Source organism: Oryctolagus cuniculus, chromosome 17, assembly GCF_051225735.1.
Source record: "Oryctolagus cuniculus isolate XC-2025 breed Fujian yellow rabbit chromosome 17, ASM5122573v1, whole genome shotgun sequence".
Taxonomy (NCBI): domain Eukaryota; kingdom Metazoa; phylum Chordata; class Mammalia; order Lagomorpha; family Leporidae; genus Oryctolagus; species Oryctolagus cuniculus.
Genome location: NC_142883.1, coordinates 25,751,050 through 25,774,514, shown reverse-complemented (window position 1 = coordinate 25,774,514; position 23,465 = coordinate 25,751,050). Strand labels below are relative to the sequence as shown.

Genomic DNA, 23,465 nt, shown 5'->3' with positions numbered 1-23,465 from the left:
CTTCTCACACCACCATTATTCCCCAAGCCCAGTATTTCAACCAGTCCTCAGCTATCACCTCCCCTCTGTTATTCTAGCCCCACACAAGGCAGATATGTTGGAGTCTGGAGATTTAATTCAAAGTAGCAGTTCTGGGCCACAATACTACAGATCAAGTGTTCCAGAATGGAGAACACAAAAAGCAGTATCAGGGGCCGGCGCCATGGCTCACTTGGTTAATCCTCCACCTGCAGCACCAGTATCCCATATGGGCACTGGGTTCTAGTCCCGGTTGCTCCTCTTCCAGTCCAGCTCTCTGCTGTGGCCTGGGAAGGCAGTGGAGGATGGCCCATGTGCTTGGGCCCTGCAACCACATGGGAAACCAGGAGGAAGACCTGGCTCCTGGCTTCAGATCGGCGCAGTGTACTGGCCGTGGTGGCCATTTGGGGGGTGAACCAATGGAAGGAAGACCTCTCTCTCTTTCTCTCACTAACTCTGCCTGTCAAATTAAAAAAAAGAAAAAGAAAAGAAAAGAAAGGCAGTATCACCACACTGGGGAGAAGAGTATGTCAGAAATCCTGGAAACAAACAGCAGAAGGGGAAGGAAGTTCCCCTAAAAGGCCTGAGTCAAACTTATAATTCATCGTGACTACAGGAACAAGAGGATTCTCTGTCCTGCTCCATGGCAGAAATATCCTTTAAGACTTTTTATTCCATAACCAGGGGGAAAAAATTAGCTTCAAGTTGCAAAAACATCTAGTAAACACTTGGGTTGACAATAAAATAAGTGGCTGGCACTGTGGCTCTGCAGGTCAAACCACCACTTGAAATGCTGGCATCCCATATATGGTTCAAGTCCCAGCTGCTCAGCTTCTGATGTATCTCCCTGCTAATGTGCACCCTGGAAAGCAGCAGGTGATGGCTAAAGTACCTGGGCCCCTATCACCCATGTAGGAGATCAGGGTGGATTTCCGGGCTTCAGCTTGCCCCAGACCTGACTACTGCGGCCATTTGGGGAGTGAACCAGAAGATGGAAGATTGATCTGTCTCCCTCTCTGTGCTGTTCTGCCTTTCAAATAAAGATAAACCTTATAAATAAATTAATTTAATTAAATGCAAGTCTTTATTCCTATTTTAATATCAAGAACATTCAGAAACCACAAACACTGAACAGCTTTAGGGGAAGGCATCAAAAGATTCACTCTGTAAACACTATGATCTGTCACAGGCTGCTGTCTTCAGTGATAAGTGTTCATTTCCTGAGCATCCACTGCCCATGCCAGTAGCTAGTGATACCTGCTAAGGCAGGCTGTCCCTGCTCTGTCAAATTAAGCCCCTGTGTTGTTTGGAACACACAAAAACGGAGGGCAGAAGCAATTCATACTCCAAGGCAGAAATGGGGAAGAGTAGGGAGCAAGGATAGAAGACAGGAAGATGCACAGGACAGGAGGTGACTAAGGGCTGTCAGCTGCCAGGGGTGCCACCAGACTGTGAGACTATAAGACCCTGCCTGGAAATGGGGCTTTCTAATTGCTATCCTTTGTCCCACTACTTGTGGACCACTGAGTTGTCTGGACAGACATCATTTCTAGGACAAAAGTTGGAGATCCTAAGGCTCATTACTATTGCGGGCAAGAGAAAAGAACCCAAGGCAACTTACCATGTGTCGGCGGAGTATTGTTTGGCTCTTCATATATTTTAAACAGAATTCACACATGTAGAGACGTCCCAGCCGTGCATATTCCTCAGGATAGGGAGAATGATACCAAGTATCAAGTTCATAGCGGCCAAAAGCAATTGTTTTAATCATGTTGCTACCCTCTGTGATTTGGCCTTGAAGCCTTAGCTTCTCCTATTGCCAAGAAGAAACAAAAGTTAAAGAGGAGTTGAATTTATCATCTTTGTCTTTAAAGGCCCTTAGTAAGCTTGTGTGCCTGCCACCATCCTAGGCTAGACAGATTCTGCTTTTGTGCATGAAGAATCTACACTACAGAGGTCTACAAAAGCATGGAAACCAGGCAGGCTTACAGAAAAGGTGCTCTCTGCACCGTCCAGAGCACAGATCTCAATAAAGTGGTTTCTTTGCTCCCTACCCAACTCTTAAGTCTCATCAGAATGAGTCTTTGGCAACATTTTTTATCTGCCAAACCGAGTGATTAAAGGTAATCCACCAGATACAAACTCCCCACCCTCACAACATGTAACACTAAAAACAAGAGGTTATTGAGAACGTGTGCTACTTATCTCAGCTTTCACACAGCAGTGTGAATCTCTGGGAGACACATCCAAAAGGTCCACTTTTAAAGTAAAGAGTAGACCCTTTAACAAAGTATTTCTGCATTGGAGATGACAATTTAATTCTGGAATCTGAACTCTGCAAGGTAGAAAATACTTTTGGATATCTATCTCCCTTCAGTAGGGGTGAGTTGGCTGCAGGAGGAGATTGTAAGCATAAGCAGGTGGAGAGTTGTTGACAGGCTGGCTAGGAAACGCCCCAACCCACAGCAGGACAGAAAAACCAGCAATAGCTGCAGCTTATCCCAACCAACCAATCCTGCCTCCTGCAAGTTCTCAACGCATCTAGTGTCTGATATTATAAAAAAGGGCCGGCAGAGAGGCTCAGCAGGTTAAGCAGCTGCCAGCATCCTATGTTAGAGCACTGGTTTGAATCCCAGCTGTCTGGCTTCAGACCCAGCTCCCTGCTAATGCACCTGGGAAAGCAGCAGAAGATGGCTCAAGTGTTTGGGCCCCTGCCACCCATGTGGGAGTTTCAGGAGCTCCTGGCTTCAGCCTGGTCCAGCCCTGGCCACTGCAGCCATTTGGGGAGTGAACTATTTGTTGGCTCTGCCTTTCAAATAAGTAATTCTATGAAAAAAAAAAAAAAAAAAAAAAAGGCAGGGTGGGGGTGTCCAGTGTTTCCCTGGACACATCTAATCTGTAAAATCAAAGAAACTTTCTTCAAGCAGCTGTGAGGAATTCTGCCTAAGGTATCAAAACTAAGTAGGATCCAATTCTAAGAAACAATCTGATCAGAAAACCACCTTAGTGTGTAAAACTTGGCTGTGTCAAAGGTTAATTCTGAAATACCTGACAAAAGCCTTTCCCTTATTCCCTCCAAGAAGCAAGCTCCACTGTGATGGGTATCTCACAACTGCAAATTTCCCAACTGAAACAAAGGGGCACCTACATCTCATCCAGCCCCCCACCGCCAGCTAAACTGGAACTTCCAGTTGAGGTAGAAAGAAGAACAAATTGCAGAGTAAGGGGAAGAGAAGAGGGTGATCAGTTTTAAATACGAATGGGAAGGGCATTGTCTAGACAGGATGGCTGGGGGAAGGGGAAAGGACTCAAGCCGCAAAAGGCATTTAATTCCCAACTTTTCCTGGCGTTCTGAGCGCCCTTCACAAGCGGTCCTCAGCTTTGGAAGTTTCACTACTCACCAAATCCTCTGAAGCTCGGGCTTGTGCTCTTCGGAAGAGATCCAAGTCATACTCGCTTGTCAGGTTTTCTAAGAGAGGTTCCCGAGTGTTCCCATAGGTCTGCCTGTGTTCCTAGGAAAATAATAACAGCGTGACACTCTCTGCTTAGAAAAACGTCATCGGCTCACTTCAATCGATGCTAGCCACAACCGTAAGCTATTTTTAGTGCCTACGTGGTAGGTACTAAGGATCATGCACGAGACATATGATTTATTGGGTTAAAGCCAGAAGACCCCCTACCCTTCCTGGCAAATCTGAGGACAGAATGCTCCTTCACCTCTTGCGTTCCTCTGCCTGGGATCTCAAAGATCAAAAAATCAAAGTACAACAGATGCAGAGCACGCTAGAAATTCTTAGAATCCTGAGATCTGGAAGAAATCTTCCGAGCTAACTTTCTGATTTAAAAACAGAACACAGATCAGATTCTCCAAGCCTCAGCTTTTTAAGATTTTAAATGAAAATGAAGTCTGCAGGGAGGATGGGCCGCTGAGCTAAGCAGCGCCTTGCAAATTCTCCTGTGGGAACTGCGGCATTTGCCAGGACACTGCCCCTGAAGGGGTAATACTCCCACTTTCAAACTCCACTCTAAGTGCACAGGGAAAACAGGCTGCATTCTTCAATAACAATAGTAATAACAGACTTACTAACCGTCTAGCAGTAAAATTACCCAAGTTTCAAGTCATAGAAAATTAAATAGCTTTCAAATCTTACCATGGCAGTGTCTGCAAGGCTCCTCTCTCAGGAAGGAACTCCTAGGGAAGCTTTGCTTTTAAATCTCTGGTTCTAGCCCTTCCCACTCGGTTCCCCAGACTCCACCTCCCACCCAGAGAAGGGGAGATAACGGCAGAATAGATTCCACACATGTATTAGCATTTGAAGAAGCCATTCACCAGGACCTTTCTTCTGGATAACCCAAATCCTTTTGCCAACACATCTTTTTGAATTAGGACTTTCATCTAAGAGTCAGATTCTAAGCATTTTAATCACGAAGGTTGAGTTCAAATAACCTTTCCACAATTACTGAAAAAAGTTTACAGGATTAAACATTTCAGGAGGGATGGGCAGATCAGAGGGACGTTTAGCAACCAAATCAGGAGTCCTGGCTCTGTTTCCAATTCCAGCTTCCTGCTAATGCACCCCCTGAGAGGAGGACCTGGATGCCACCCACATAGCAGCCCTGATGGGAGTTCCTGCCTTCAGCTTGGCCCAGTACCTGCCATTGCAGGCATTTGGGGAATGAACCCACTGTGCTCTCACATTCTCTCTCTCTCTGCCTTTCAAATAAATAAAAATAAACATTAAAAAAAAAAAAGAATAAAAAAAAAAACTCAGGAAATTTTACTTCAGATATTCTTTCTACCTGTCTGATCTTGGAAAAATTACCCAAGTCTCAAGTTTTTACATAAACCCAAGTTTTTATATAAAATAGGTGAAATACCACCCATTATATACAGTTACTATAAAACTTAGGCAGCATCATCATCACCCAATAAATAGTATCATTGTATTATTGCACTTCAACTTGCAGATAAAAATACTGAACAAGACAGGGCAAGTATACAACCTAGTACCCTACAGCCCATTTTTAGAGTTCTCCCTCTCCAAACCTAGGTATTTAGCTACAAATTCACTCCACAATCTACCATTCATATCACATTGGCCTGCATCCATTCATAAAGTCATCATTTCCAAGACAGTGATGACTGCCAAAAAAGTAAATACAGTTTGGCATATTTTGGTCTTAGTGAAGCCAAGCTCTGTTTATTCATAAACCACACATTTAATAATTTATCAATGACTAAAGAGGAAAGCATTCCAATTTTATATAAAAATAAGCATCAGAAAAAGACTGAAAAGACCATAAATCAAAATGCTGAAAAGTGGTTTGTATATTGGAGGACAATTTTTTATTAGAACTTTTATTCTCAATGGTTAACATCCCACTTGGGACACCTGCATTCCATAGCAGATGCCTGGGTTTGAATCACAGCTTCAGTTCTGATCCAGTTGCCTCCCAACTGGCACTGTGAGAGGCAGCAGGTAGTGGCTCAAATAGCTGAGCCTTGAGTCCCTGCCACTGATTTCAGTCTGCCCTGCCCTGGCTCTCACTGTTGCAGGCACTGAGAGAACGCACCAGCAGATGGAAGACCTCTGTGTGTGTCTGTCTCTCAGCCTTTCAAGGAAATAAATTCAGACCCTCTACTTTTAGTATTTTCAATAATAAGCATGGATTAATACATTTATAATAAAATAAATTCTTACCTAAACACACCAAATTTTAAGCAAGACATTTTCTTTAAGAATCTTTAATGAAACAAGGAAATTAGTTTACAATGTTTAAGTGAAAAGACAGAACCCAAACACTACATATAGTAAGAGCCTAATCGTGTAAAGTATATCTTATATGAAAGGCCAAGAAATATCCCAAATGTTAGCTGTGGTTATTTTTAATTAGTTGGATCAATGTTTTCTTCTGTATACTTTTTTTCTTTAAAGATTTTATTTATTTATTTGAAAGGCAAAGTTACAGAGAGGAAGAGGCAGAGAGAAAAAGAAAGAGAAGCCGGCGCCGTGGCTCAATAGGCTAATCCTCCACCTTGCGGCGCCGGCACACCGGGTTCTAGTCCCGGTCGGGGCGCCGGATTCTGTCCCGGTTGCCCCTCTTCCAGGCCAGCTCTCTGCTATGGCCAGGGAGTGCAGTGGAGGATGGCCCAGGTGCTTGGGCCCGGCACCCCATGGGAGACCAGGAAAAGCACCTGGCTCCTGGCTCCTGCCAGGATCAGCGCGGTGCGCCGGCTGCAGCGGCGGCCATTGGAGGGTGAACCAACGGCAAAGGAAGACCTTTCTCTGTCTCTCTCTCTCTCTCACTGTCCACTCTGCCTGTCACAAAAAAAAAAAAAAAAAAAAAAAAAAAAAAAAAAAAAAGAAAAAGAAAGAGAGAGAGGTCTTCCATCCGCTGGTTCACTCCCCAAATAGCCACAACGGTCTGAGCTGGGCCGATCCAGAGCCAGGAGCCAGGAGTTTTTTCTGGGTCTCCCATGTGGGTGCAGGGGCCCAAGGACTTGGGCCATCTTCTACTGCTTTCTCAGGCCACAGCAGAGAGCTGGATCGGAAGTGGAGCAGCCAGCATTCCAACCAAACCGGCACCCATATAGGATGCTGGCACAGCAGGTGCCGGCTTAACCCACTTCACCATAGTGCTGGCCCCTTCTGTACACTTTTAATTGTTCCATATCCTCTATTACAATTGTCTGTTATTTTTAAAGTTGGTTGTAACTATTTAAATTTACTTTAAATGTTAAAGTACTATTTAGTTTTAATCTAAATGTTAAAGTACTACCAAAAAACTATTACAGTACCCGTTATTTAATGCCTTTGATCTGGCAGGAAAATCATTTTTCCATGAAAATAAGTGGACTATAGCTAAGCTTGAATATTTTTAAGTTTAGAGACATTTTCAAAGTCATAGTGTTTGTTTTAGTGAGTAAATTTAATCCTTTAAAATTACAGCACAGTTTACAAGCAACTATGGATTGAGGTTTTAAAATTTTAAATTCTGGAGGTGGGCATTTGGTTTAGGGGTCAAGATTCCTGCATCTCATATTGGAATTTCTGGGTTCAATAGTTACTGGCTCATGACTCCAGCTTCCTGCTAATGCAGACTCTGGTAGGCAGTGGTGAGTGTTCCAGTGAATGAATTTCTGCTACCCACGTGGGAGACTTGGATTGAGTACCCGGCTCCAAATTTTGGCCCTGGCTAAGGGACACTGTTAATATTTGGGAAGTGAGCCAGTGTACGGAAGCTCACGCACTCTCTTTCTCTGCCTATCAGTTTCTATCTCTCAAATAAGCAATTTTTAAAAATACACTAAGATAGGGGGCTGGCACGGTGGCACAGCATGTTAAGCTGCTGCCTACAGCGCCACCATCGCATCTGGGTGCAGGTTTGAGTGCCGGTTACTCCACTTCCGATCCAGCTCCCTGCTAATGCGCCTGGGAAAGCAGCAGAACATAGCCCAGGTGCTATGGGAGACCTGGAAGAAGAGCTCTTGGCTTCAGCCTGGCCCAACCCCAGCTGTTGCAGCCATTTGGGAAGTGAATCAGTGGATGGAAGACCTTTCTCCCCTCTGTCTCTCCCTCTCTAATTCTGCCTTTCAAATAAATAAAATTAATCTTGGGGCTGGTGCTGTGGCATAGTGAGCTAAGCCTCTGCCTGCAGCATGGGTGCCAGTTCTAGCACTGGCTGCTCCTCTTCTGATCCAGCTCTCTGCTATGGCCTGGGGAAGCAGTGGGAAATGGCCCAAGTGCTTGAACTCCTGCACCTGTGTGGAAGACCCAGAAGAAGCTCCTGGCTCCTGGTCTTGGATCAGCCCAGCTCCAGTGGTTGCGGCCATCTGGGGAGTGAATCAGCAGATGGAAGCTCTCTCGTTCTTCGCTCTTGCTCTCGCTTGCTCTCCCTCTCTCCCTCTCTTTGTCTGTAACTCTACCTCTCAAATAAATAAATAAAATCTTAAAAAAAAAAAAAAAACACTAAAAATGAGGTTTTTTTCTTCTGTATTTTTAAGGTTCTATTTACTTATCTATTTGAAAAGCAAAACAAAAGAAAGGAAAGTTCAGAGAGATAAGAAATCTCCCATCTCTTAGTTCACTCCCTAAATGTCCCTAACAGCCAGGGTTGGACCAGGCCAAAGCCAGGAGCCAAGAAACTCCATCCATGTAGTCCACTTGGGTAGCAGGAACCCAAGTATTAAAGCCACCATTTACTGCTTCCTGGGTGCACTGACAAGAAGCTGGATCAGAAGCGGAGGCAGTTCGGATCAGTGCAGTGTGCCGGCCACAGCACGCTGGCCACGGCGGCCATTGGAAGGTGAACCAACGGCAAAAGGAAGACCTTTCTCTCTGTCTCTCTCTCTCACTGTCCACTCTGCCTGTCAAATTAATTAATTAATTAATTAATTTAAAAAAAAAGCGGAGGCAGGATTTGATCCCTGGACTCTCAATACGGGACGCGGATGTCTGGGCTGTGTCTTTTTTTTTTTTTTTTTTGACAGACAGAGTTAGACAGTGAGAGAGAGAGACAGAGAGAAAGGTCTTCCTTTTGCCATTGGTTCGCCCTCCAATGGCTGCCGCGGCCGGCACACTGCGCTGATCCAATGGCAGGAGCCAGGTACTTATCCTGGTCTCCCATGGGGTGCAGGGCCCAGGTACTTGGGCCATCCTCCACTGCACTCCCTGGCCACAGCAGAGAGCTGGCCTGGAAGAGGGGCAACCGGGACAGAATCCAGTACCCCGACCGGGACTAGAACCCGGGGTGCCGGCGCCGCAAGGCGGAGAATTAACCTAGTGAGCTGCGGCGCCGGCTGGGCTGTGTCTTAGCTCACCGTACCACAATGCCCATCCCTTCTAAATAAGTTAAAATCAACTAAAATTTAGTGAACTGTATTTCACTTTTCTAAGGCCTCCTGTTTCCAGTCTCACCAGCCCAGTTTTGGGGGATTACTGTAAGTTCCACACTTGCAGAGAAAAGTCACCTGGTGTTCACTTCCTGTTCCCTTGGAGTGAGAACACTGAACTACAAGTCTGAAAGGCAGAGGCTTAGAAAGCACAAGGAACCAGCTGTAAGAGCAGAGTTCCTGCTAACGAAACAATTAACTCCTCCTCACCATATACTTCTCTTTCTGTTCTTTGCTCAGGCCAGAGTTTCTTTTCTTCCTGAGTTCAGCCACCTTTTCCTTATATCGCAGCTGCCTCTCGGTGGGGGCCTAAAAGGAAAACAGTGAAAAGTGAGAAGCCAGCCAGATAACTCAAGATAAAGCTTCAAAATGAAAGACCAAGCATTAAAAAATAATAATAAATAAAGGTAGGGGGAAAAACACCAGAAATGTTACAACTACACTGAATAATACAGCAATTTAAAAATCCGAAAGTATTAGGCTCCTTCATCATCTAAATCACTATTCCTATTCCCAGTTACATATGGGTTCAGGAACGCAAACTTATTTTATCATGAATTAAGGAACAACATCTCCACCAAAGCAACAGGAATAAAACAAAGATAACTGCAATGCAATAAATATTTAAGAATGCTCACTGTTTTCCAAATCATGCTTACTGATCTGATTAAGAGTTATATTAAAATAAACAAAAGCAGACAAACTGGTTAAGAATAAAACCCTGAACAGACAATGAAGAAAAGGTAGCTGCCTCTTACTGAGGGCTTTTTACCTGCCAACCACTGGAGACAGAAGCTTTACCAACAGAAATCAGCTGACTCCCTTGCCAGGCAGGCCTCATTCACCTCTTTGTATTAACAAGGAAATAAAGCTGAGGGAAGTCAGCTGATCTGCCCAGGAAAACGAGCCAGGGTAACAGAATCATTCAAATTCACATCGTATGGATTCAAAGCTAAACTGCTTCCTCATCTACCCACCTATGACCTAACAGCAAGACCAGACACCTAGATGATGGTCTACGAACACCAGATGATGAAAGCTAGGACTGCGAACATTACAGTGGGAATGATGAGAAGGAAATTCACTAGTGGTGGAGAAGACCTGGAAGAGCCCCTACCACAGCTGAGGGCTGCACAAGGTCTTGAAGGATAAACGCAGGTATGGGGCACAGGCAGGAAACAGCAAGAGTAAGACCAAGGGCATTCAGAGAATAAGGAATTAAGGGCAATCAAAGCTGCATGATTGTTCACAGAGGCGGAAGGAGGATTAGGACAGAGCAAGGACACTTCTCGGAAATCAAGGAAAGAAGAAAAATGACACAGTCAGCAAGTGTCTAGTGAACTTGGAAACGTGCTAGCAGAGGAGAGGTCTGAAGGCAAACTACAATGGGTTAAAAAAGGATGCAAAATGAGGAAATGAAGGAGCAAGAGTACACCTTCAGAGAACCAAAATCATCTTTACTGCTACTACTACTACCATTACAGATAGGACGACGATTCCTTCATTTATAAAGTTAGAAGTTAAAAATTTACTATCTGCAAAGCAACATGATTCTGAGTTCATGACTATAAGACCAGTTACTGAGACTTGGAACAAGAGGCACAAGTGTGTCTAATGACAGTGATGGGGCAAAGGAGATCCCAGTCACGGCTCTCCCACTGTGAGTGGCCAGTGCTTTACAAGGCCCATACCTGGTGCCTGGTTGCATGCCTGTTGTTGTCATCTTGCCTGTGGGACAGCATCCTTTCTTCTATCTGCTTATCCCGGCTCTGTGCTCTCACCTGCAACCATCAACAACGTCAATAAATCCACCTGTTTCTAAGACTACGTTTACTTAAAGCATTAAGAATACAATAATAATCCCTTGAATTTGTGGTATGTTTTCACTTTCAAAGGGTCTTCAAACTTAACCACAATCCCTTTAAGAAAAGAATGCAAGCTTCATGTTTGGCTTTCTCAGCCATTAACTGAGAATTAGAGAAGTGACATGGTCACAGAAATTGGTGGTAAGTTAGGATTTTAGTTAAGTTTGATGATTCCAAGACTGGATCCCTTTCCACTGTGAAATAGCTAAGAAACTGCAGAAGTGCAAGAACAGAGTAAAGGATACCAAAAAAACAAACAACAAAATCCAGGTTCAACTCTATATACAGAATTCTGTAGTTACTTGACACAAGACAGAGAAAACACTCTCAATAGTTTCCATTTCATCATCTATGGATTGAGGACTCATATTCAATTGCCTATTCAACCTCACAATAACTGTGCGTAGCCAAAACAGAAACAGTAGTATGCCCCACAAACATGCCCGACCCCAAATTTTCTTGGTATCTACGAATGGCAACACTATCTAAACAACTGATTAGGTATCTACAAATGGCGACGCTATGTAAACAACTGATTAAAAACTAGAATGTCATCCTTGATTCTCCTCTCTCACACTGAATCTACCCGCTGGTCTAGCAGCATGCTCCCCTCCAAATTACATCTTGAACCAAAGCTATACTAAGAATCTCCACTGACACCGTGAGTCCACACAACCATCCACTGTCGGAGCAACTTTCCAATCACTGTGCCCCACGGCAACCCTTGCCACCACGGTCCACTTTCCATATGCCAGCAAGCTGTGACTTTGTAAAAGTTCAAGAAATTATATTATGGTGGCCAACGCTGTAGCATAGTGAGCTAAGTCTCCACCTGCGGCGCCAGTGCCCATGCCGGTTCAAGTCCCAGCTGCTCCTCTTCCTGTCCAGCTCTCTGCTCATGGCCTGGGAAAGCAGTGGAAGATAGCCCAAGTGCTTGCACCCCAGCACCCACATGGAAGACCCAGAGGAAGCTCCAGGCTCCTGGCTTTGGATCAGCTCAGCTCAGCTTAGCTCTGGCTGTTGTGGCCATTTGGGGAGTGAACAGCGGATGAAAGATCTTTATCTCTCCCTCTTTGTCTGTAACTCCCTCTCAAATAGTAAAAAAATCTTTAAAAAAATTATATTATGCCTTTGTTCAAGCCCTCCAAACGCTTCCCACTGCTATGAGGATAAAAACATACTCCTTCTGCCAAGGCCTGCAAGGTCATTCCTGACCTGGATGGATCCTGCTTCTTCATTTCCCATCATGCTCCAGCCACACAAGCAGACTCTCAACCCCTCAAACCCAACAGTTTATCCCCACCTCACGGCCACTGTGCTCGCTCTTCTGCTTAGACTGTCTTCTCCCAGTTCCAAATACAACTGCCTCTTTGCCATTACCCATGCCCCGGATCAAATTCCAATTCCTTAGGAAGGTCTTCCTGGATCAACCTGGCAACATCAGTGCTCTCTCACTCCAAAAATAGCTACTCTTACTGCCTTTTTTTCTTCTCCTTTTAAAGATTTATTTGAAAGGTAGAGTTACAGATGGGGGGGTGGGAGCTAGAGCTAGAGCTAGAGCTAGAGCTAGAGCTAGAGCTAGTGTTGGTTCACTCCCCAAATGGCCATAATGGCTGAGGCTGGGCCAAGCCAAAGCCAGGAACCAGGAGTTTCATCAAGGTCTCCCAGGTGAGTGCAGGAGCCCAAGGACTTGGGCCATCCATCCTCCGGCACATTAGCAGAGAGCTGGATCAGAAGAGCAGCCGGGACTTGAACTGGTGCCTGTATGGGATGCTGGTGTTTCAGGCGGCGGCCTTATCTGCTACCCCACAGCTCCAGTCCTGAATGCAGTCTTTTATTCATTGAATCCTGATAGCTGTAAAGTATTTGGCACATGCAGCCACAAAAACATATATGATTGAATAAAAATGGTAATATCACTGACCACAAAGGTTTACTGAGAAACTCAAGAACAATCCTGTATGTGCAGGCGCTTTTAAAACTCTGGAGCTTTTTATAAATGTGAGCCATTAGTCTAATCTTTCCATGTGGGATTCTAAACGCAACAGACTTCCTATTTCCAAAATTCTCCTGCTCCTCCACACATGTTTCAGTAGTAAAGATGGATTGCAATGAGCCCAATTCCCCTTGTGAAGTAGAAGGAATTAAAGAGGCAAGATTCTCTCCAGGAATGTTTTCCTTTTATCAGAATTTTCTTGCTCAGACTGAAACTGCTTGGTGCAGGTGTTCGGTGCAGTGAGGACCCTGTCTGGGATGTCTGCAGCCATTTTGGAGTGCTTGGCGTCAGGTCCCAAGTCTGTTCTCAAACCAGCTTCCTGCGGACACATCTGGGAAGCAGTGGGTGATGGCTCACACACTTAGGCTCCCAGCTTTCGCCTGGCCCAACCCTGACCATTGCAGGCATTTGGCAGATTTCTGTCTATTTCTCTGCCTTTCAAATAAAATGAAGAGACATTTTTTAGGAAAAGTTCTACCTTACGAGATGTAAACCCAATTTCAGCTCATCATACTGGAAGACAGAGTAGAGGACAGCCCTGCAGGAACATCACAGTTATTTTCAGACCAAGAAGTTCCCAATGCCCGCCTCTGATGCAGAGTGGTAGAGCTGCTCCTATTTCGGTCTGGCCTCAGACTAATGAGAAGACAATGAGAAGCTCCACACAGAGCAGGAAGAAAACTGCTTTGTTTACAAAGAATTTGGAATGAAGAAAAATAGGAACAGGGTCCTCAGCCTTGTAGTCCACCTCAGTACCGGAAGCACTCCATTTTGCTGAAAGACCCAACACAGGAAGAAGTTTTACCCCTACTGTAGTCTACTTGCAAACAAGAGAACAAACCCCTGAATCAAGAATTAACACCCCGGGAATCTAATTTTCCTCAAAACAGCACTGGCACAGATAGGGATAAGTCTGAGATGCTGGCTTCATTAGCAAGGGAACAATAAACACCCCAAGGACTGCATGCAGTTTGGGTAACCTGTCTAGACACTCCTGAACAGTCCATTTAGTTACCCTTTTCAACTCTTGCTTCCCTACAATTAGTTATTCACCTTCGCTAGCGGAAACCTATACAGGAATATAAAATATAGGATCTTGGCCTTTACTCCTAACAACTTTATCCCCAATTCCCAAAGGTTATTTAGGAACTGTAGTTTTCAAGATCTTAAATGAATTAACCAAGCGTAAGTGTGATTAAGAGTAAGAAAAAGGAAAAAAGTATTCTGCAGAAATGGAGAAAAGAGGAAAAGAATTATGAAAAAAATTTAAAAAGCAAAATGATTTCATAGATTTATAAGAGAACCTACTGCATAAATACTGAGGTCACATGTGTCCCTATTAATCTTTGAAGTCAATTCTCAATGGAAAATGTATCAATGTACTGGTGGTTGATGTTCCAAGTACTCTATAATCTCCTTGTTAATTTCTTTCAATGTAAGTTTTCTACTTGTCTGTTCAACTATCTTTCTAAAAGACAGTTGTTCCTTTATGTTTCCTGGGTTAGATACAACAACAAAGAACTTTCCCACCTTGCTCATCACTGTAATCCCCAGTGTTTAGCAAAGTGCCCAGCGAGCAAGCACTCGACAAGCGTATGCGGAATGAGTGAGAACACAAGTACCTTGCATTCATCAGCTGAGAGGTTGTGATAGAGTGGGCACCCTGAGATGGAGAAATGTCTCTCATGTTTTCCTGTAAGGTGTCCTGTAAAAAAGAGGGAAAACTTCAATCTCAAGGAAGAAGACTTAAGCTTCAAAGTGTTTTTTTCTCTACAACAAACCTGTTTTACTATTTCATTTCAGTAATGGGTAGAAGTTATTTTCAAAATGAGATATTTATCTGAAAAGAAACATTTTTCTTAAAATTTTATTTATTTGAAAAGCAGTTAGAGAGAGAAAGAAGAAGTTAGAGAAAGAGGTCTTCCATCCACTATTTCACTCCCTAAATGGTCACAATGGCTGCGACTGAGCCAGGCCAAAGCCACAAGTTTCTTCCAGGGCTCCCACATGGGTGCAGGGGCCCAACCACTTGAGCCATCCTCTGCTGCTTTCTCAAGCACATTGGTAGGGAGCTGGATTGGAAATGAAACAGCAGGACTCGAACCAGTGCCCACATGAGGTGCCAATGCTACACACAGTGGCTTAACCCACTGTGCCAACACCAACCCAAAATATTTTTATCTTACTTACGATTTTTTTTAAAGCCAGCAAAACCAGGCTAGGCCCAACTTAATTTTTTTTTTAAGATTTATTTATTTGGGGGCAGGCGCTGTGGCTCAGTGGGTTAACGCCCTGGCCTAAAGCGCCAGCATCCCATATGGGCGCTGGTTCAAGACCCAGATGCTCCACTTCCTGTCCAGCTCTCTGCTATGGCCTGGGAAGGCAGTAGATGATGGCCCAAGTCCTTGGGCCCCCACACCCATGTGGGAGACCCGGAAGAAGCTCCTGGCTCCTGGCTTCGGATCAGCACAGCTCCAGCCGCTGTGGCCAACTGGGGAGTGAACCAACGGATGGAAGACCTCTCTCTCTCTCTCTACCTCTCCTCTCTCTATGTAACTTTGACTTTCAAATAAATAAATAAATCTTAAAAAAAAAAAAAAAAAGATTTATTTATTTGCTGGTGCCGCAGCTCACTTGGCTAATCCTCCACCTGTGGCGCTGGCAGCCCAGGTTCTAGTCCCGGTCAGGGCACAAGATTCTGTCCCGGTTGCTCCTCTTCCAGTCCAGCTCTCTGCTGTGGCCCAGGAGGGCAGTGGAGGATGGCCCAAGTGCTTGGGCCCTGCACCCGCATGGGAGACCAGAAGGAAGCACCTGACTCCTGGCTTCGGATCGGCGCAGCGCGTCAGCCGTAGTAGCCATTTCGGGGGTGAACCAAAGGAAGCAAGACCTTTCCCTCTGTCTTTCTCTCTCTCTCTCTCTCACTGTCTAACTCTGCCTGTCAAAAAAAAAAAAAAAAAAAAAAAAAAGATTTATTTATTTAAAGTCAGAGCCACTGAGAGAAGGAGAGGCAGTGAGAGAGAGAGAGAGAGAGAGATCTTCCATTCACTGGTTCACTCCCCAATCGGCTGCAACAGCAGGAGCTGCGCAGATCTGAAGCCAGGAGCTTCTTCCAGGTCTCCTATGTGGGTGCAGGGGCCCAAGGACTTGGGCCATCTTATACTGCTTTTCCAGGCCATAGCAAAAGAGCTGGATTGAAAATGAAGCAGCTGGCACTTGAACCAGCGCCCATGTGGGATGCCGGCACTGCAGGTGGCATCTTTACCCACTACGCCACAGAGTTAACCCCTTATTTATATTTAACAATTACATAAAGCCCCAAGATCTAAAACTACTAACCTCACAAAAAGCCAAGGTCTCGTGTGTCATCTCTTAGTTTCACAGCTTCTTGACAACAAATCTGTTTTTCTCCTTTCCTTAACAGCATGGCCATGCAGGCACTACTCTGTGCCAGTTTACCCGCCACTAGAGCTCATTAAGTATGAAGCAGGTGCCATAAAATGAGCTAGTTGGAGATAATTAGTCTTTTGTTTTTTTACTTTGAAAAATGAAATTTTTCACTGGGAAAATTTTTCAATAAACTGAATGGTTCAACATAATTTCCTCAAAACTAGATCTATCATTATGGACAATGGGCCAAAAAGCAGAAATCCTTTTATTCAAGTGGACAATTCATTTTTGCTCTGACCATGTGACCAATGAAGAGCCCAAGAAGCATAACACCAAATGTTTCTGGGAGATCCAACTCCAGGGGGACTGAGACCCGCCGAGCAGAGGGGTCAGGAAGCTGGCACACTGACCTAGTGAGTTGCAGCCTGGTGTAGGACACTTCATATTGAAGTTGTAGCTTTCGTGGAAGCGACGGCGCTTGGGGCGGTGAGAGAGGTCGCTGCCGGAGTCCTTCAGGGACATGTCCTTGGCAATGCTCTCATCGTGGGACACGTTGGGGCTGGAGATGTCTATGTCAGACTCCGAGGAAGGTGCATTTCCAGTCGGGGTTCGAGGTGGTGACTCATCATGATCAGCTGCATTTTTGGTTTCTAAAACAAAAGTAATTGCTAGAACCTGTGAATAGGGCTCATTTATAAAGAGGTTTACTATTAAGAAAAGTTTATAGACTTACCAGGTCTTTTTTCTATGGTTTAACGAGTAAATTTTAGCTACTTATCTGCTATAAGGCTAAATGGAAAATGAAGACACTAACACCATTCCTTTTTTGTAACTTTAAATTATGAATAAAATTAATTTGGGGTTTACTTAATAGATTTCACTTATCTGTGTTTCTCCCAGGCTCCTGATCATGGGTAATAAAAACTGAATGGAATAAAATTTTAAAACATGATCATCCAGGAGATACACAGGAGACAACCATGACAATGGCTATCTTTCTGTCTGAATGACACTGAACAGGCCTGCCGAGAGTGTGTGAATGGACTCAGACTCCTGAGTTAGCTTCCTGGGAGTCTAACAATCCAACCCTGAAATTCCAGGCTCCAAATCAGGAATTGTGAACCAAATGCACATGGGGACTGGGCAAGGCCAAACAGATTATCCACTGAAAGGGAGAACAACCATCCAACTCCAGCCAATTACACATGGCTCCCCATGCTCCCAGATTTTAATTAAAAAACAAAACAAAACTACTAGCCCAGGCTTCTACAGGAAATCTCTATATTTTCAAATCGTGGTGACAAACTAAAAAAAATCTTAAACACTGTGGAAGCAAGCCAACGAACCATGACTGCAAGCTACAAGCAACTCACCAGCTTCTAAATCCCTGCTCTGGGCCCTCTAATTTGGGCTACGAACTACATAATCTCAACAGCTTTATAATCCCCGTACTAACAGCCACTCTCACTCAGAAACTTGGACGCATGGGATGAAAAGCCTGCCGTAAGAAAATCTGGTTCAAGCCTTCTTTATGTGTGGGTGAGAGGGCCCCAGTCCCTTTTTCCTAGTACAAATCCAATCTAACACTCTCCAGCAACTGTGAACCTCAAGAATACTCTAGTATCAAACCGTCCTCAGGAACACAAGAAAAAGGAACCTAACAGTACTCACTCGGCTGACTTTTGTGTTATCACTCAAGCCCTCCTTCACAGAGAATTAACCCAGGCACACCCTGCCCGCTCACCTCTATCTGAAAAATCAACCGCTTGTTCGGTTTCTGAGCCGGAGGAGCGCGTCTGGCGCAGGGGGTACTTTTTTGGAGTCACAGGGGTGGGCTGCTGCTGACTTCGCGTCACTCTTCGGGTGGAGTAAGCGGGCTCCTCCGTGCCAAAAGACTGCAAATTTCGAACAGGGCTGGAATCTAATCCCAATTTTAAGTGACAATAAAATAAAGAAAATCTGTTTTAGTTACCACCTATATAATTTATCAGAATGCAGCTCCTCCTCCTCCTATTCATACCTCACAAAATCTACAAATCCTTCAAATAGCTATTTTATCAAATAATAAATAAGCAAAGGAGCCTAGCTCTGGTGTAGATATGCGACACAGCATAGCATTAACAGTTTAGGTTCTGAAATCAAGACTGAATTTTATTCAGTTTCACTCCACCACATGAACTAAGTATGGCAAGTTAATTTCTCAAAATCTGTTTCCTGATCTATAAACCAAAAAAGGGAAAATCTTAGTGGCACATTCCTCATAATTTGTGGTGAAGAATAGTAAGTAAGATAACATATATAAAGCACTTACCATGATCTCTGGAACACAGATTATAAATATTAGCTACATCTTCTCTTTCTTCCCTCACTCTAATCCACCATAAGACAGATATTCTACTACTAAAAGTATAACAATATCCTTTTTTAGGGTCTTTTTTTTTTCTGATTACCCTCTCTACTATCCTTATGCAAAACCATAATAGATTCATGAAGGTAACACAAGAAAACAACTTTTTAAGTTCTTCTGGATCGCGAAACCTATTTTGAAGCAACTCTTTTGTATCTTTAGCCTGATGACACTTAAAGGAACTAAAATAAATTCAAAGGCAAAATTTAATAGTTTAAAATTTTACTGATTGATTGATTTGAAAGGCAGAGTGTCAGAGAGAGAGGGAGAGACAGAGAAGAGATAATTTCTACCTGTGGTGCACTCCCCAAATGGCCACAACAACCAGTACCGGGTCAGGCCAAGGCCGGAGCCAGGACCTCCCAAATGGGTAGTAGGGGCCCAAATACTTGGACCATCTTCTGCTGCCATCCAAGCTGCATTATCAGGAAGCTGGACTGGAAGCAGAGCAGCTGGGACTTGCGCCAGTACTCCGATATGGGATGCTCGCACTGCAAGCAGCAGCTGAGCCACGATGCTGACCCCTCACCATATTTCAAACAACAAAAACCCAAAACAGGGGTGAGTTTTATACCACTTAGAGAGCTGGTTCAAGTCCTGGCTCCTCCACTTCCGACCTAGTTTCCTAACGCTCCTGCAAGGCAGATGATAACTTTGTAAGTATTTGGGTTCCTGCCACGCACGTTAGAGACCCAGATGGAGTTCCTAGCTCCTGGCTTCAGTCTAGCCCAGCACCAGCTGTTGCAGGAATGTGGGGAATGAACCAGCGGATGGGAGATCTCTATCTGTTTTTCCTCTCTCTCTGTCAATCTTCCTTTCAAATAACTAAATGTTTAAAAAAAAAACCTCCTAAGATAATGTCAATCTTACAGATTCGCCAAAGGGAAAAAAACTGGAATTCGTAAGCTTTCCTCACCAGGGACTCCTTGGAGTGGAGCCGGAGGGGTTAAGAGCACCCTCCAAATCTAAGCACAGGTGGCTAAATGCACCAAAGGACCTTCCAACCACATTTTGTCTCTGAGATTCTCAATTCTACACTCTTGGTATTTACACAATGGTATTTGGCTCTATTTATATCTATCAAGAGTGCCTTCAACTACATTCCAGAATTAAACATGGTTTTAGAAGTAGTGGTTCTCCTCCAAAAAATAGTAAGTTCAAGTGATTATGTTAAGTCCCTAAGCTTAAAATCTTTTAACAGAAAGTGAAAGGTAACATTCTCACTTTACTGATGGGAATACCAGTCTAAAAAAGAAATCAGGGACCAGTACTGTGGCCCAGCAGGTTAAGCTGCCACCTGTGATGCCCACATCCCAAGTGAGCGCTGGTTTAAGTCCCAGCTGCTCTACTTACAATCCAGGTCCCTGCTGATGCTAATGGTGTGGGAAAGCAACAGCAGATGGGCCAAGTATGTGGCCCCTGGCACCCACGTGGGAGACCTAATGGAGTTAAGGGCTCTGGGCTTCCAGCCATTCGGGGAGTGAACCAGCAGATGGAAGCTCTCTCCCTTTCAAACACATTATTAAAATAGAAAAAAAAAAAAAAAAACAAAACCTGAGGGGCTGGCGCTCAGTGTAGCAGGTAAAGCTGCCGCCTATAGTGCTGGCATTCCATCTGGGCGCTGGTTTGAGTCCTGGCTGCCCCACATCTGATCCAGCTCTCTGCTATGGCCTGGGAAAGCAGCAGAAGATGGCTCAAGTCCTTGGGCCCCTGCACCCATGTGGGAGACCTGGAGGAAGCTCCCGGCTCCTGGCTTTGGATTGGTTCAGTTCCAGCCATTGTGGCCAGTTGGGAAGTAAACCAGCAGATGGAAGACCTCTCTCTCTCTCTCTACCTCTTCTTCTCTCTTTGTGTAACTCTGACTTTCAAATAAATAAAATAAATCTTTAAGAAGAAATCAAACGTCACATGCATGACTCACACAGTAGCCATTATTTCTTTGCCTCTATAAACTGGACAGTACCAACAGAGCGGCTACTTCTGCATTTGTCAATGAACCATTGTCACGTTAACCAGCACAGTAATATGCCAAGTAAGCAGGAGGAGCGGTCACGAGAATGAAGCTTTTACCTTGAGAACTCTGGCTCAGCCTGGCTGAGGAGCGGGTGACGCGTGCAGATCGTCGGGATGTGCCATCGCTCTCTGAACTATCTGTGTGCTCAAGATCTGTAGAAAAATCGGAATCTTCGGTTCCATCTGAACTACTGCCTGCATTCCTCTGTAACACCATAGATCCAGACATTAGCACTGCCGCATTTACTCTGTGGGTTTGTATTAACACTGGAAATAAAATGCACCGTGACGCTGGAAACACCAAGTTCAAACCTGAGAAAGGATTCTAAGAGCATTTCCCCTTCCGGCACACAGCCTTCCTTATCTTGTTTAGCATATTTAAATGGAGCAACCTACAAATAGGGCATTTTTGTTAAATAAAGAATTCTTACTGTATTATCACTAATTCTGAACCAAATCCATTTAGACATCAGTACCACAAACTGGACGGAAAAGGCCCCAACGCAACATGGTCTGGTTGACATAGCCACACATTAGGTCCAAGTCAGTGTGAAAAGTGTTGATGCTAGGCCTCATTTCACTGTAGGGCAGCTTTGTTCAAAGTCTCCATGGACAGCTATCATATTTTTTAGAAAACACACTATTTCAAAATATTATAGCCCACAATTCTAATCCCAAGACAATTTAAAAAGACAAAGATAAAAATCCTTCCTTTTCATGCCATCTATCCTTGAAGCTCTCCACACAATGCAACAGTGCTGAAAACAGCAGCTTGCTCTTGTGTGCATGAAGCAATATTTATCTCCCTGAAGTATTCCAAAACAGGATTTTCGGGGGCAGTGCTGTGGTACAGCAGGTTAAAGCCCAAGCCTGCAGCGCCAGCAGGGACGCTGGTTTGAGTCCTGGCTGTTCCACTTCTGATCCAGCTCCCTGCCAATGTGCCTAGGAAAGTAGTGGAGGATGGCTCAAGTCCTTGGGCCCCTGCACCCACATGGGAGACCCAGAAGAAGCTCCTGGCTCCATTTGGGGAGTGAAGCAGCAGATGGAAGAACCTCTCCTTCTCTCTCTCTAACTCTTTCAAATAAATAAAATATATATTTTAAAAAAAAGCAGGATTTTAAAAATCATCTTTTCGGGACAGGCATTGTGGCATAACATGTAAAGCCATCACCTGCCATGCCGGCATCCCATATGGGTGCCAGTTCAAGTCCTGGCTGCTCCACTTCCAATCCAGCTCTCTCTTCTAATGGCCTGGGAAAGCACTGAAGGATTGCCCAACTGCTTGGCCCCTGCACCCACATGGGAGACCTAGAAGAAGTCTCTGTCTCCTGGCCCAGCCCAGCTGTGGCAGCCGTTTGGGGAGTGAACCAGAGGATGGAAGATATCTCTTTTTCTCTCTTTCTCTCTCTACATCTCTGTCTTTGAAATAATACATACATCTGTGGTGTAACAGGTAAGCTGCTGCCTGCAGTGCCGGCATCCCATATGGGCACTGGTTCGAGACCCAGCTGCTCCACTTCTGATCTGGCTCTCTGAGGAGGCTCCTGCCTCCTGGCTTCAGACTGGCCCAGCTCCAGCCATTACCACCGTTTGGGAAGTGAGCCAGTGGATGGAGGACCTCTCTTTCTGCCTCTGTCTCTCTCTAACTCTGCCTTTCAAATAAATGAATAAGTGTTTAAAAAAAGAAAGAATATTTGCTAAAAGCAATAAAAAATTTCAAACTACAAGTCCCGATTCTTTATTCAAAACCCTCAAGGCCAGCGGCTGTTGGAATTCATAATTTTTAAGATTTTAGGCAGCAGGCATTTGACCTAGAGGTTCAGCCTCTGGTTGGGATACAGGCATCCCTTACCACCGTGCCTCGTTCCAACTTCCTGCTAAGGCCCACTCTGAGAGGCAGCAGCTGATGGCTTAAGCAGTTGGGAGACCCGGATTGAGTTCCTCACTCCTTGCTTTAAGCCAGGAACAACCCTGGTTGTTTTGGGCATTCAAGGTGTGAACCAGCAGATGGGAGCTGTTTTTATCTTTCTTTCTCTGCCTCTCAAATAAGTTAATTTTTTTAAAGGAGAAATGTTTAAGATTTTATGAAAAGGAATACTTTGCATATAGCTTACAAATAACACCCCTAATCAAACACATTCATATTTCTACAGCAAAATACACGGTCACACTAAATGAGACACGAAAAGACCATGGGAAGCCTGACAGTTTAGGATAGGTTTGCTGCCAAACAAGTTATTGAAAAGCCTCTTGGAGAACACACTGTATTTGGGGATTGCAGAAGGGGCCTGGGGATCTACTGCAAGGCACCACTACCACTCCTGCATTTGGTCAGCCTTAACATGAGCACCACCTGCCAACCTAGGTGACTTTAGGGGACATTAAAAAAGCATTTAAAGCAGAAGGCCTCTGGGGGTTAAAGACTTCAGCAGATTGAGCACGAATACCACCTAGTTTTCCAAAGATTTCAGGGTCACCTGTGGAGAAATGAGATGAATCAAAGTCCTGTAAGAATCAGAGGAAAGCGCCAAGATGAAGGGGAAACCCGAAGGCTCATCTCAGCCCAGTTACCCAGGGTCGGGAACCCCTGACCTCTGACCGCTCCTTCCTCGCCCAGCCCTGAGCTCAGCTCCTCTTTCTGGCTTTACAATCGGCTTCCCTTCTTCCCCAGAGCACATTTAATTGCTCCTTCACTTCCCTCCACGGCACTCTGTACCTTGAAGCAGAAAATGTACTACCTCCTTCAGTTCTTTACATACACGCTTTCCCCATCACACAGTAACACTGCTAAGTCAGAGATCACGCCTAATTGAGCCTGGAATCCCCAGCGATCAGCAGGTAGCAGGCAGGCGATGAACATTTGTTGAACTGAATCGTGTTTCTGTA

At 44.6% G+C, this 23,465-nt stretch overlaps 1 protein-coding gene across 5 annotated transcripts in view; it reads right to left on the bottom strand.

The window, feature by feature from the left end:
• Positions 1-23,465, bottom strand: part of KAT7 (lysine acetyltransferase 7) — a 34,440-nt gene that overhangs the window by 9,962 nt on the left and 1,013 nt on the right. The window contains exons 2-9 of one of the 5 annotated variants that reach the window (XM_002719300.6): positions 20,637-20,784; positions 17,904-18,080; positions 16,570-16,809; positions 14,395-14,477; positions 10,603-10,692; positions 9,122-9,220; positions 3,420-3,530; positions 1,640-1,831 (exon numbers count right to left, since the gene is read on the bottom strand). In XM_002719300.6, the coding sequence (XP_002719346.1) occupies positions 1,640-1,831; positions 3,420-3,530; positions 9,122-9,220; positions 10,603-10,692; positions 14,395-14,477; positions 16,570-16,809; positions 17,904-18,080; positions 20,637-20,784 (1,140 nt within the window). Of the gene's footprint in view, positions 1-1,639; positions 1,832-3,419; positions 3,531-4,169; positions 4,276-9,121; positions 9,221-9,549; positions 9,656-9,683; positions 9,806-10,602; positions 10,693-14,394; positions 14,478-16,569; positions 16,810-17,903; positions 18,081-20,636; positions 20,785-23,465 lie in introns of those variants that run through there. The other 4 variants (XM_002719299.6, XM_089318147.1, XM_089318148.1 and 1 more) reach the window with 4 other exon arrangements.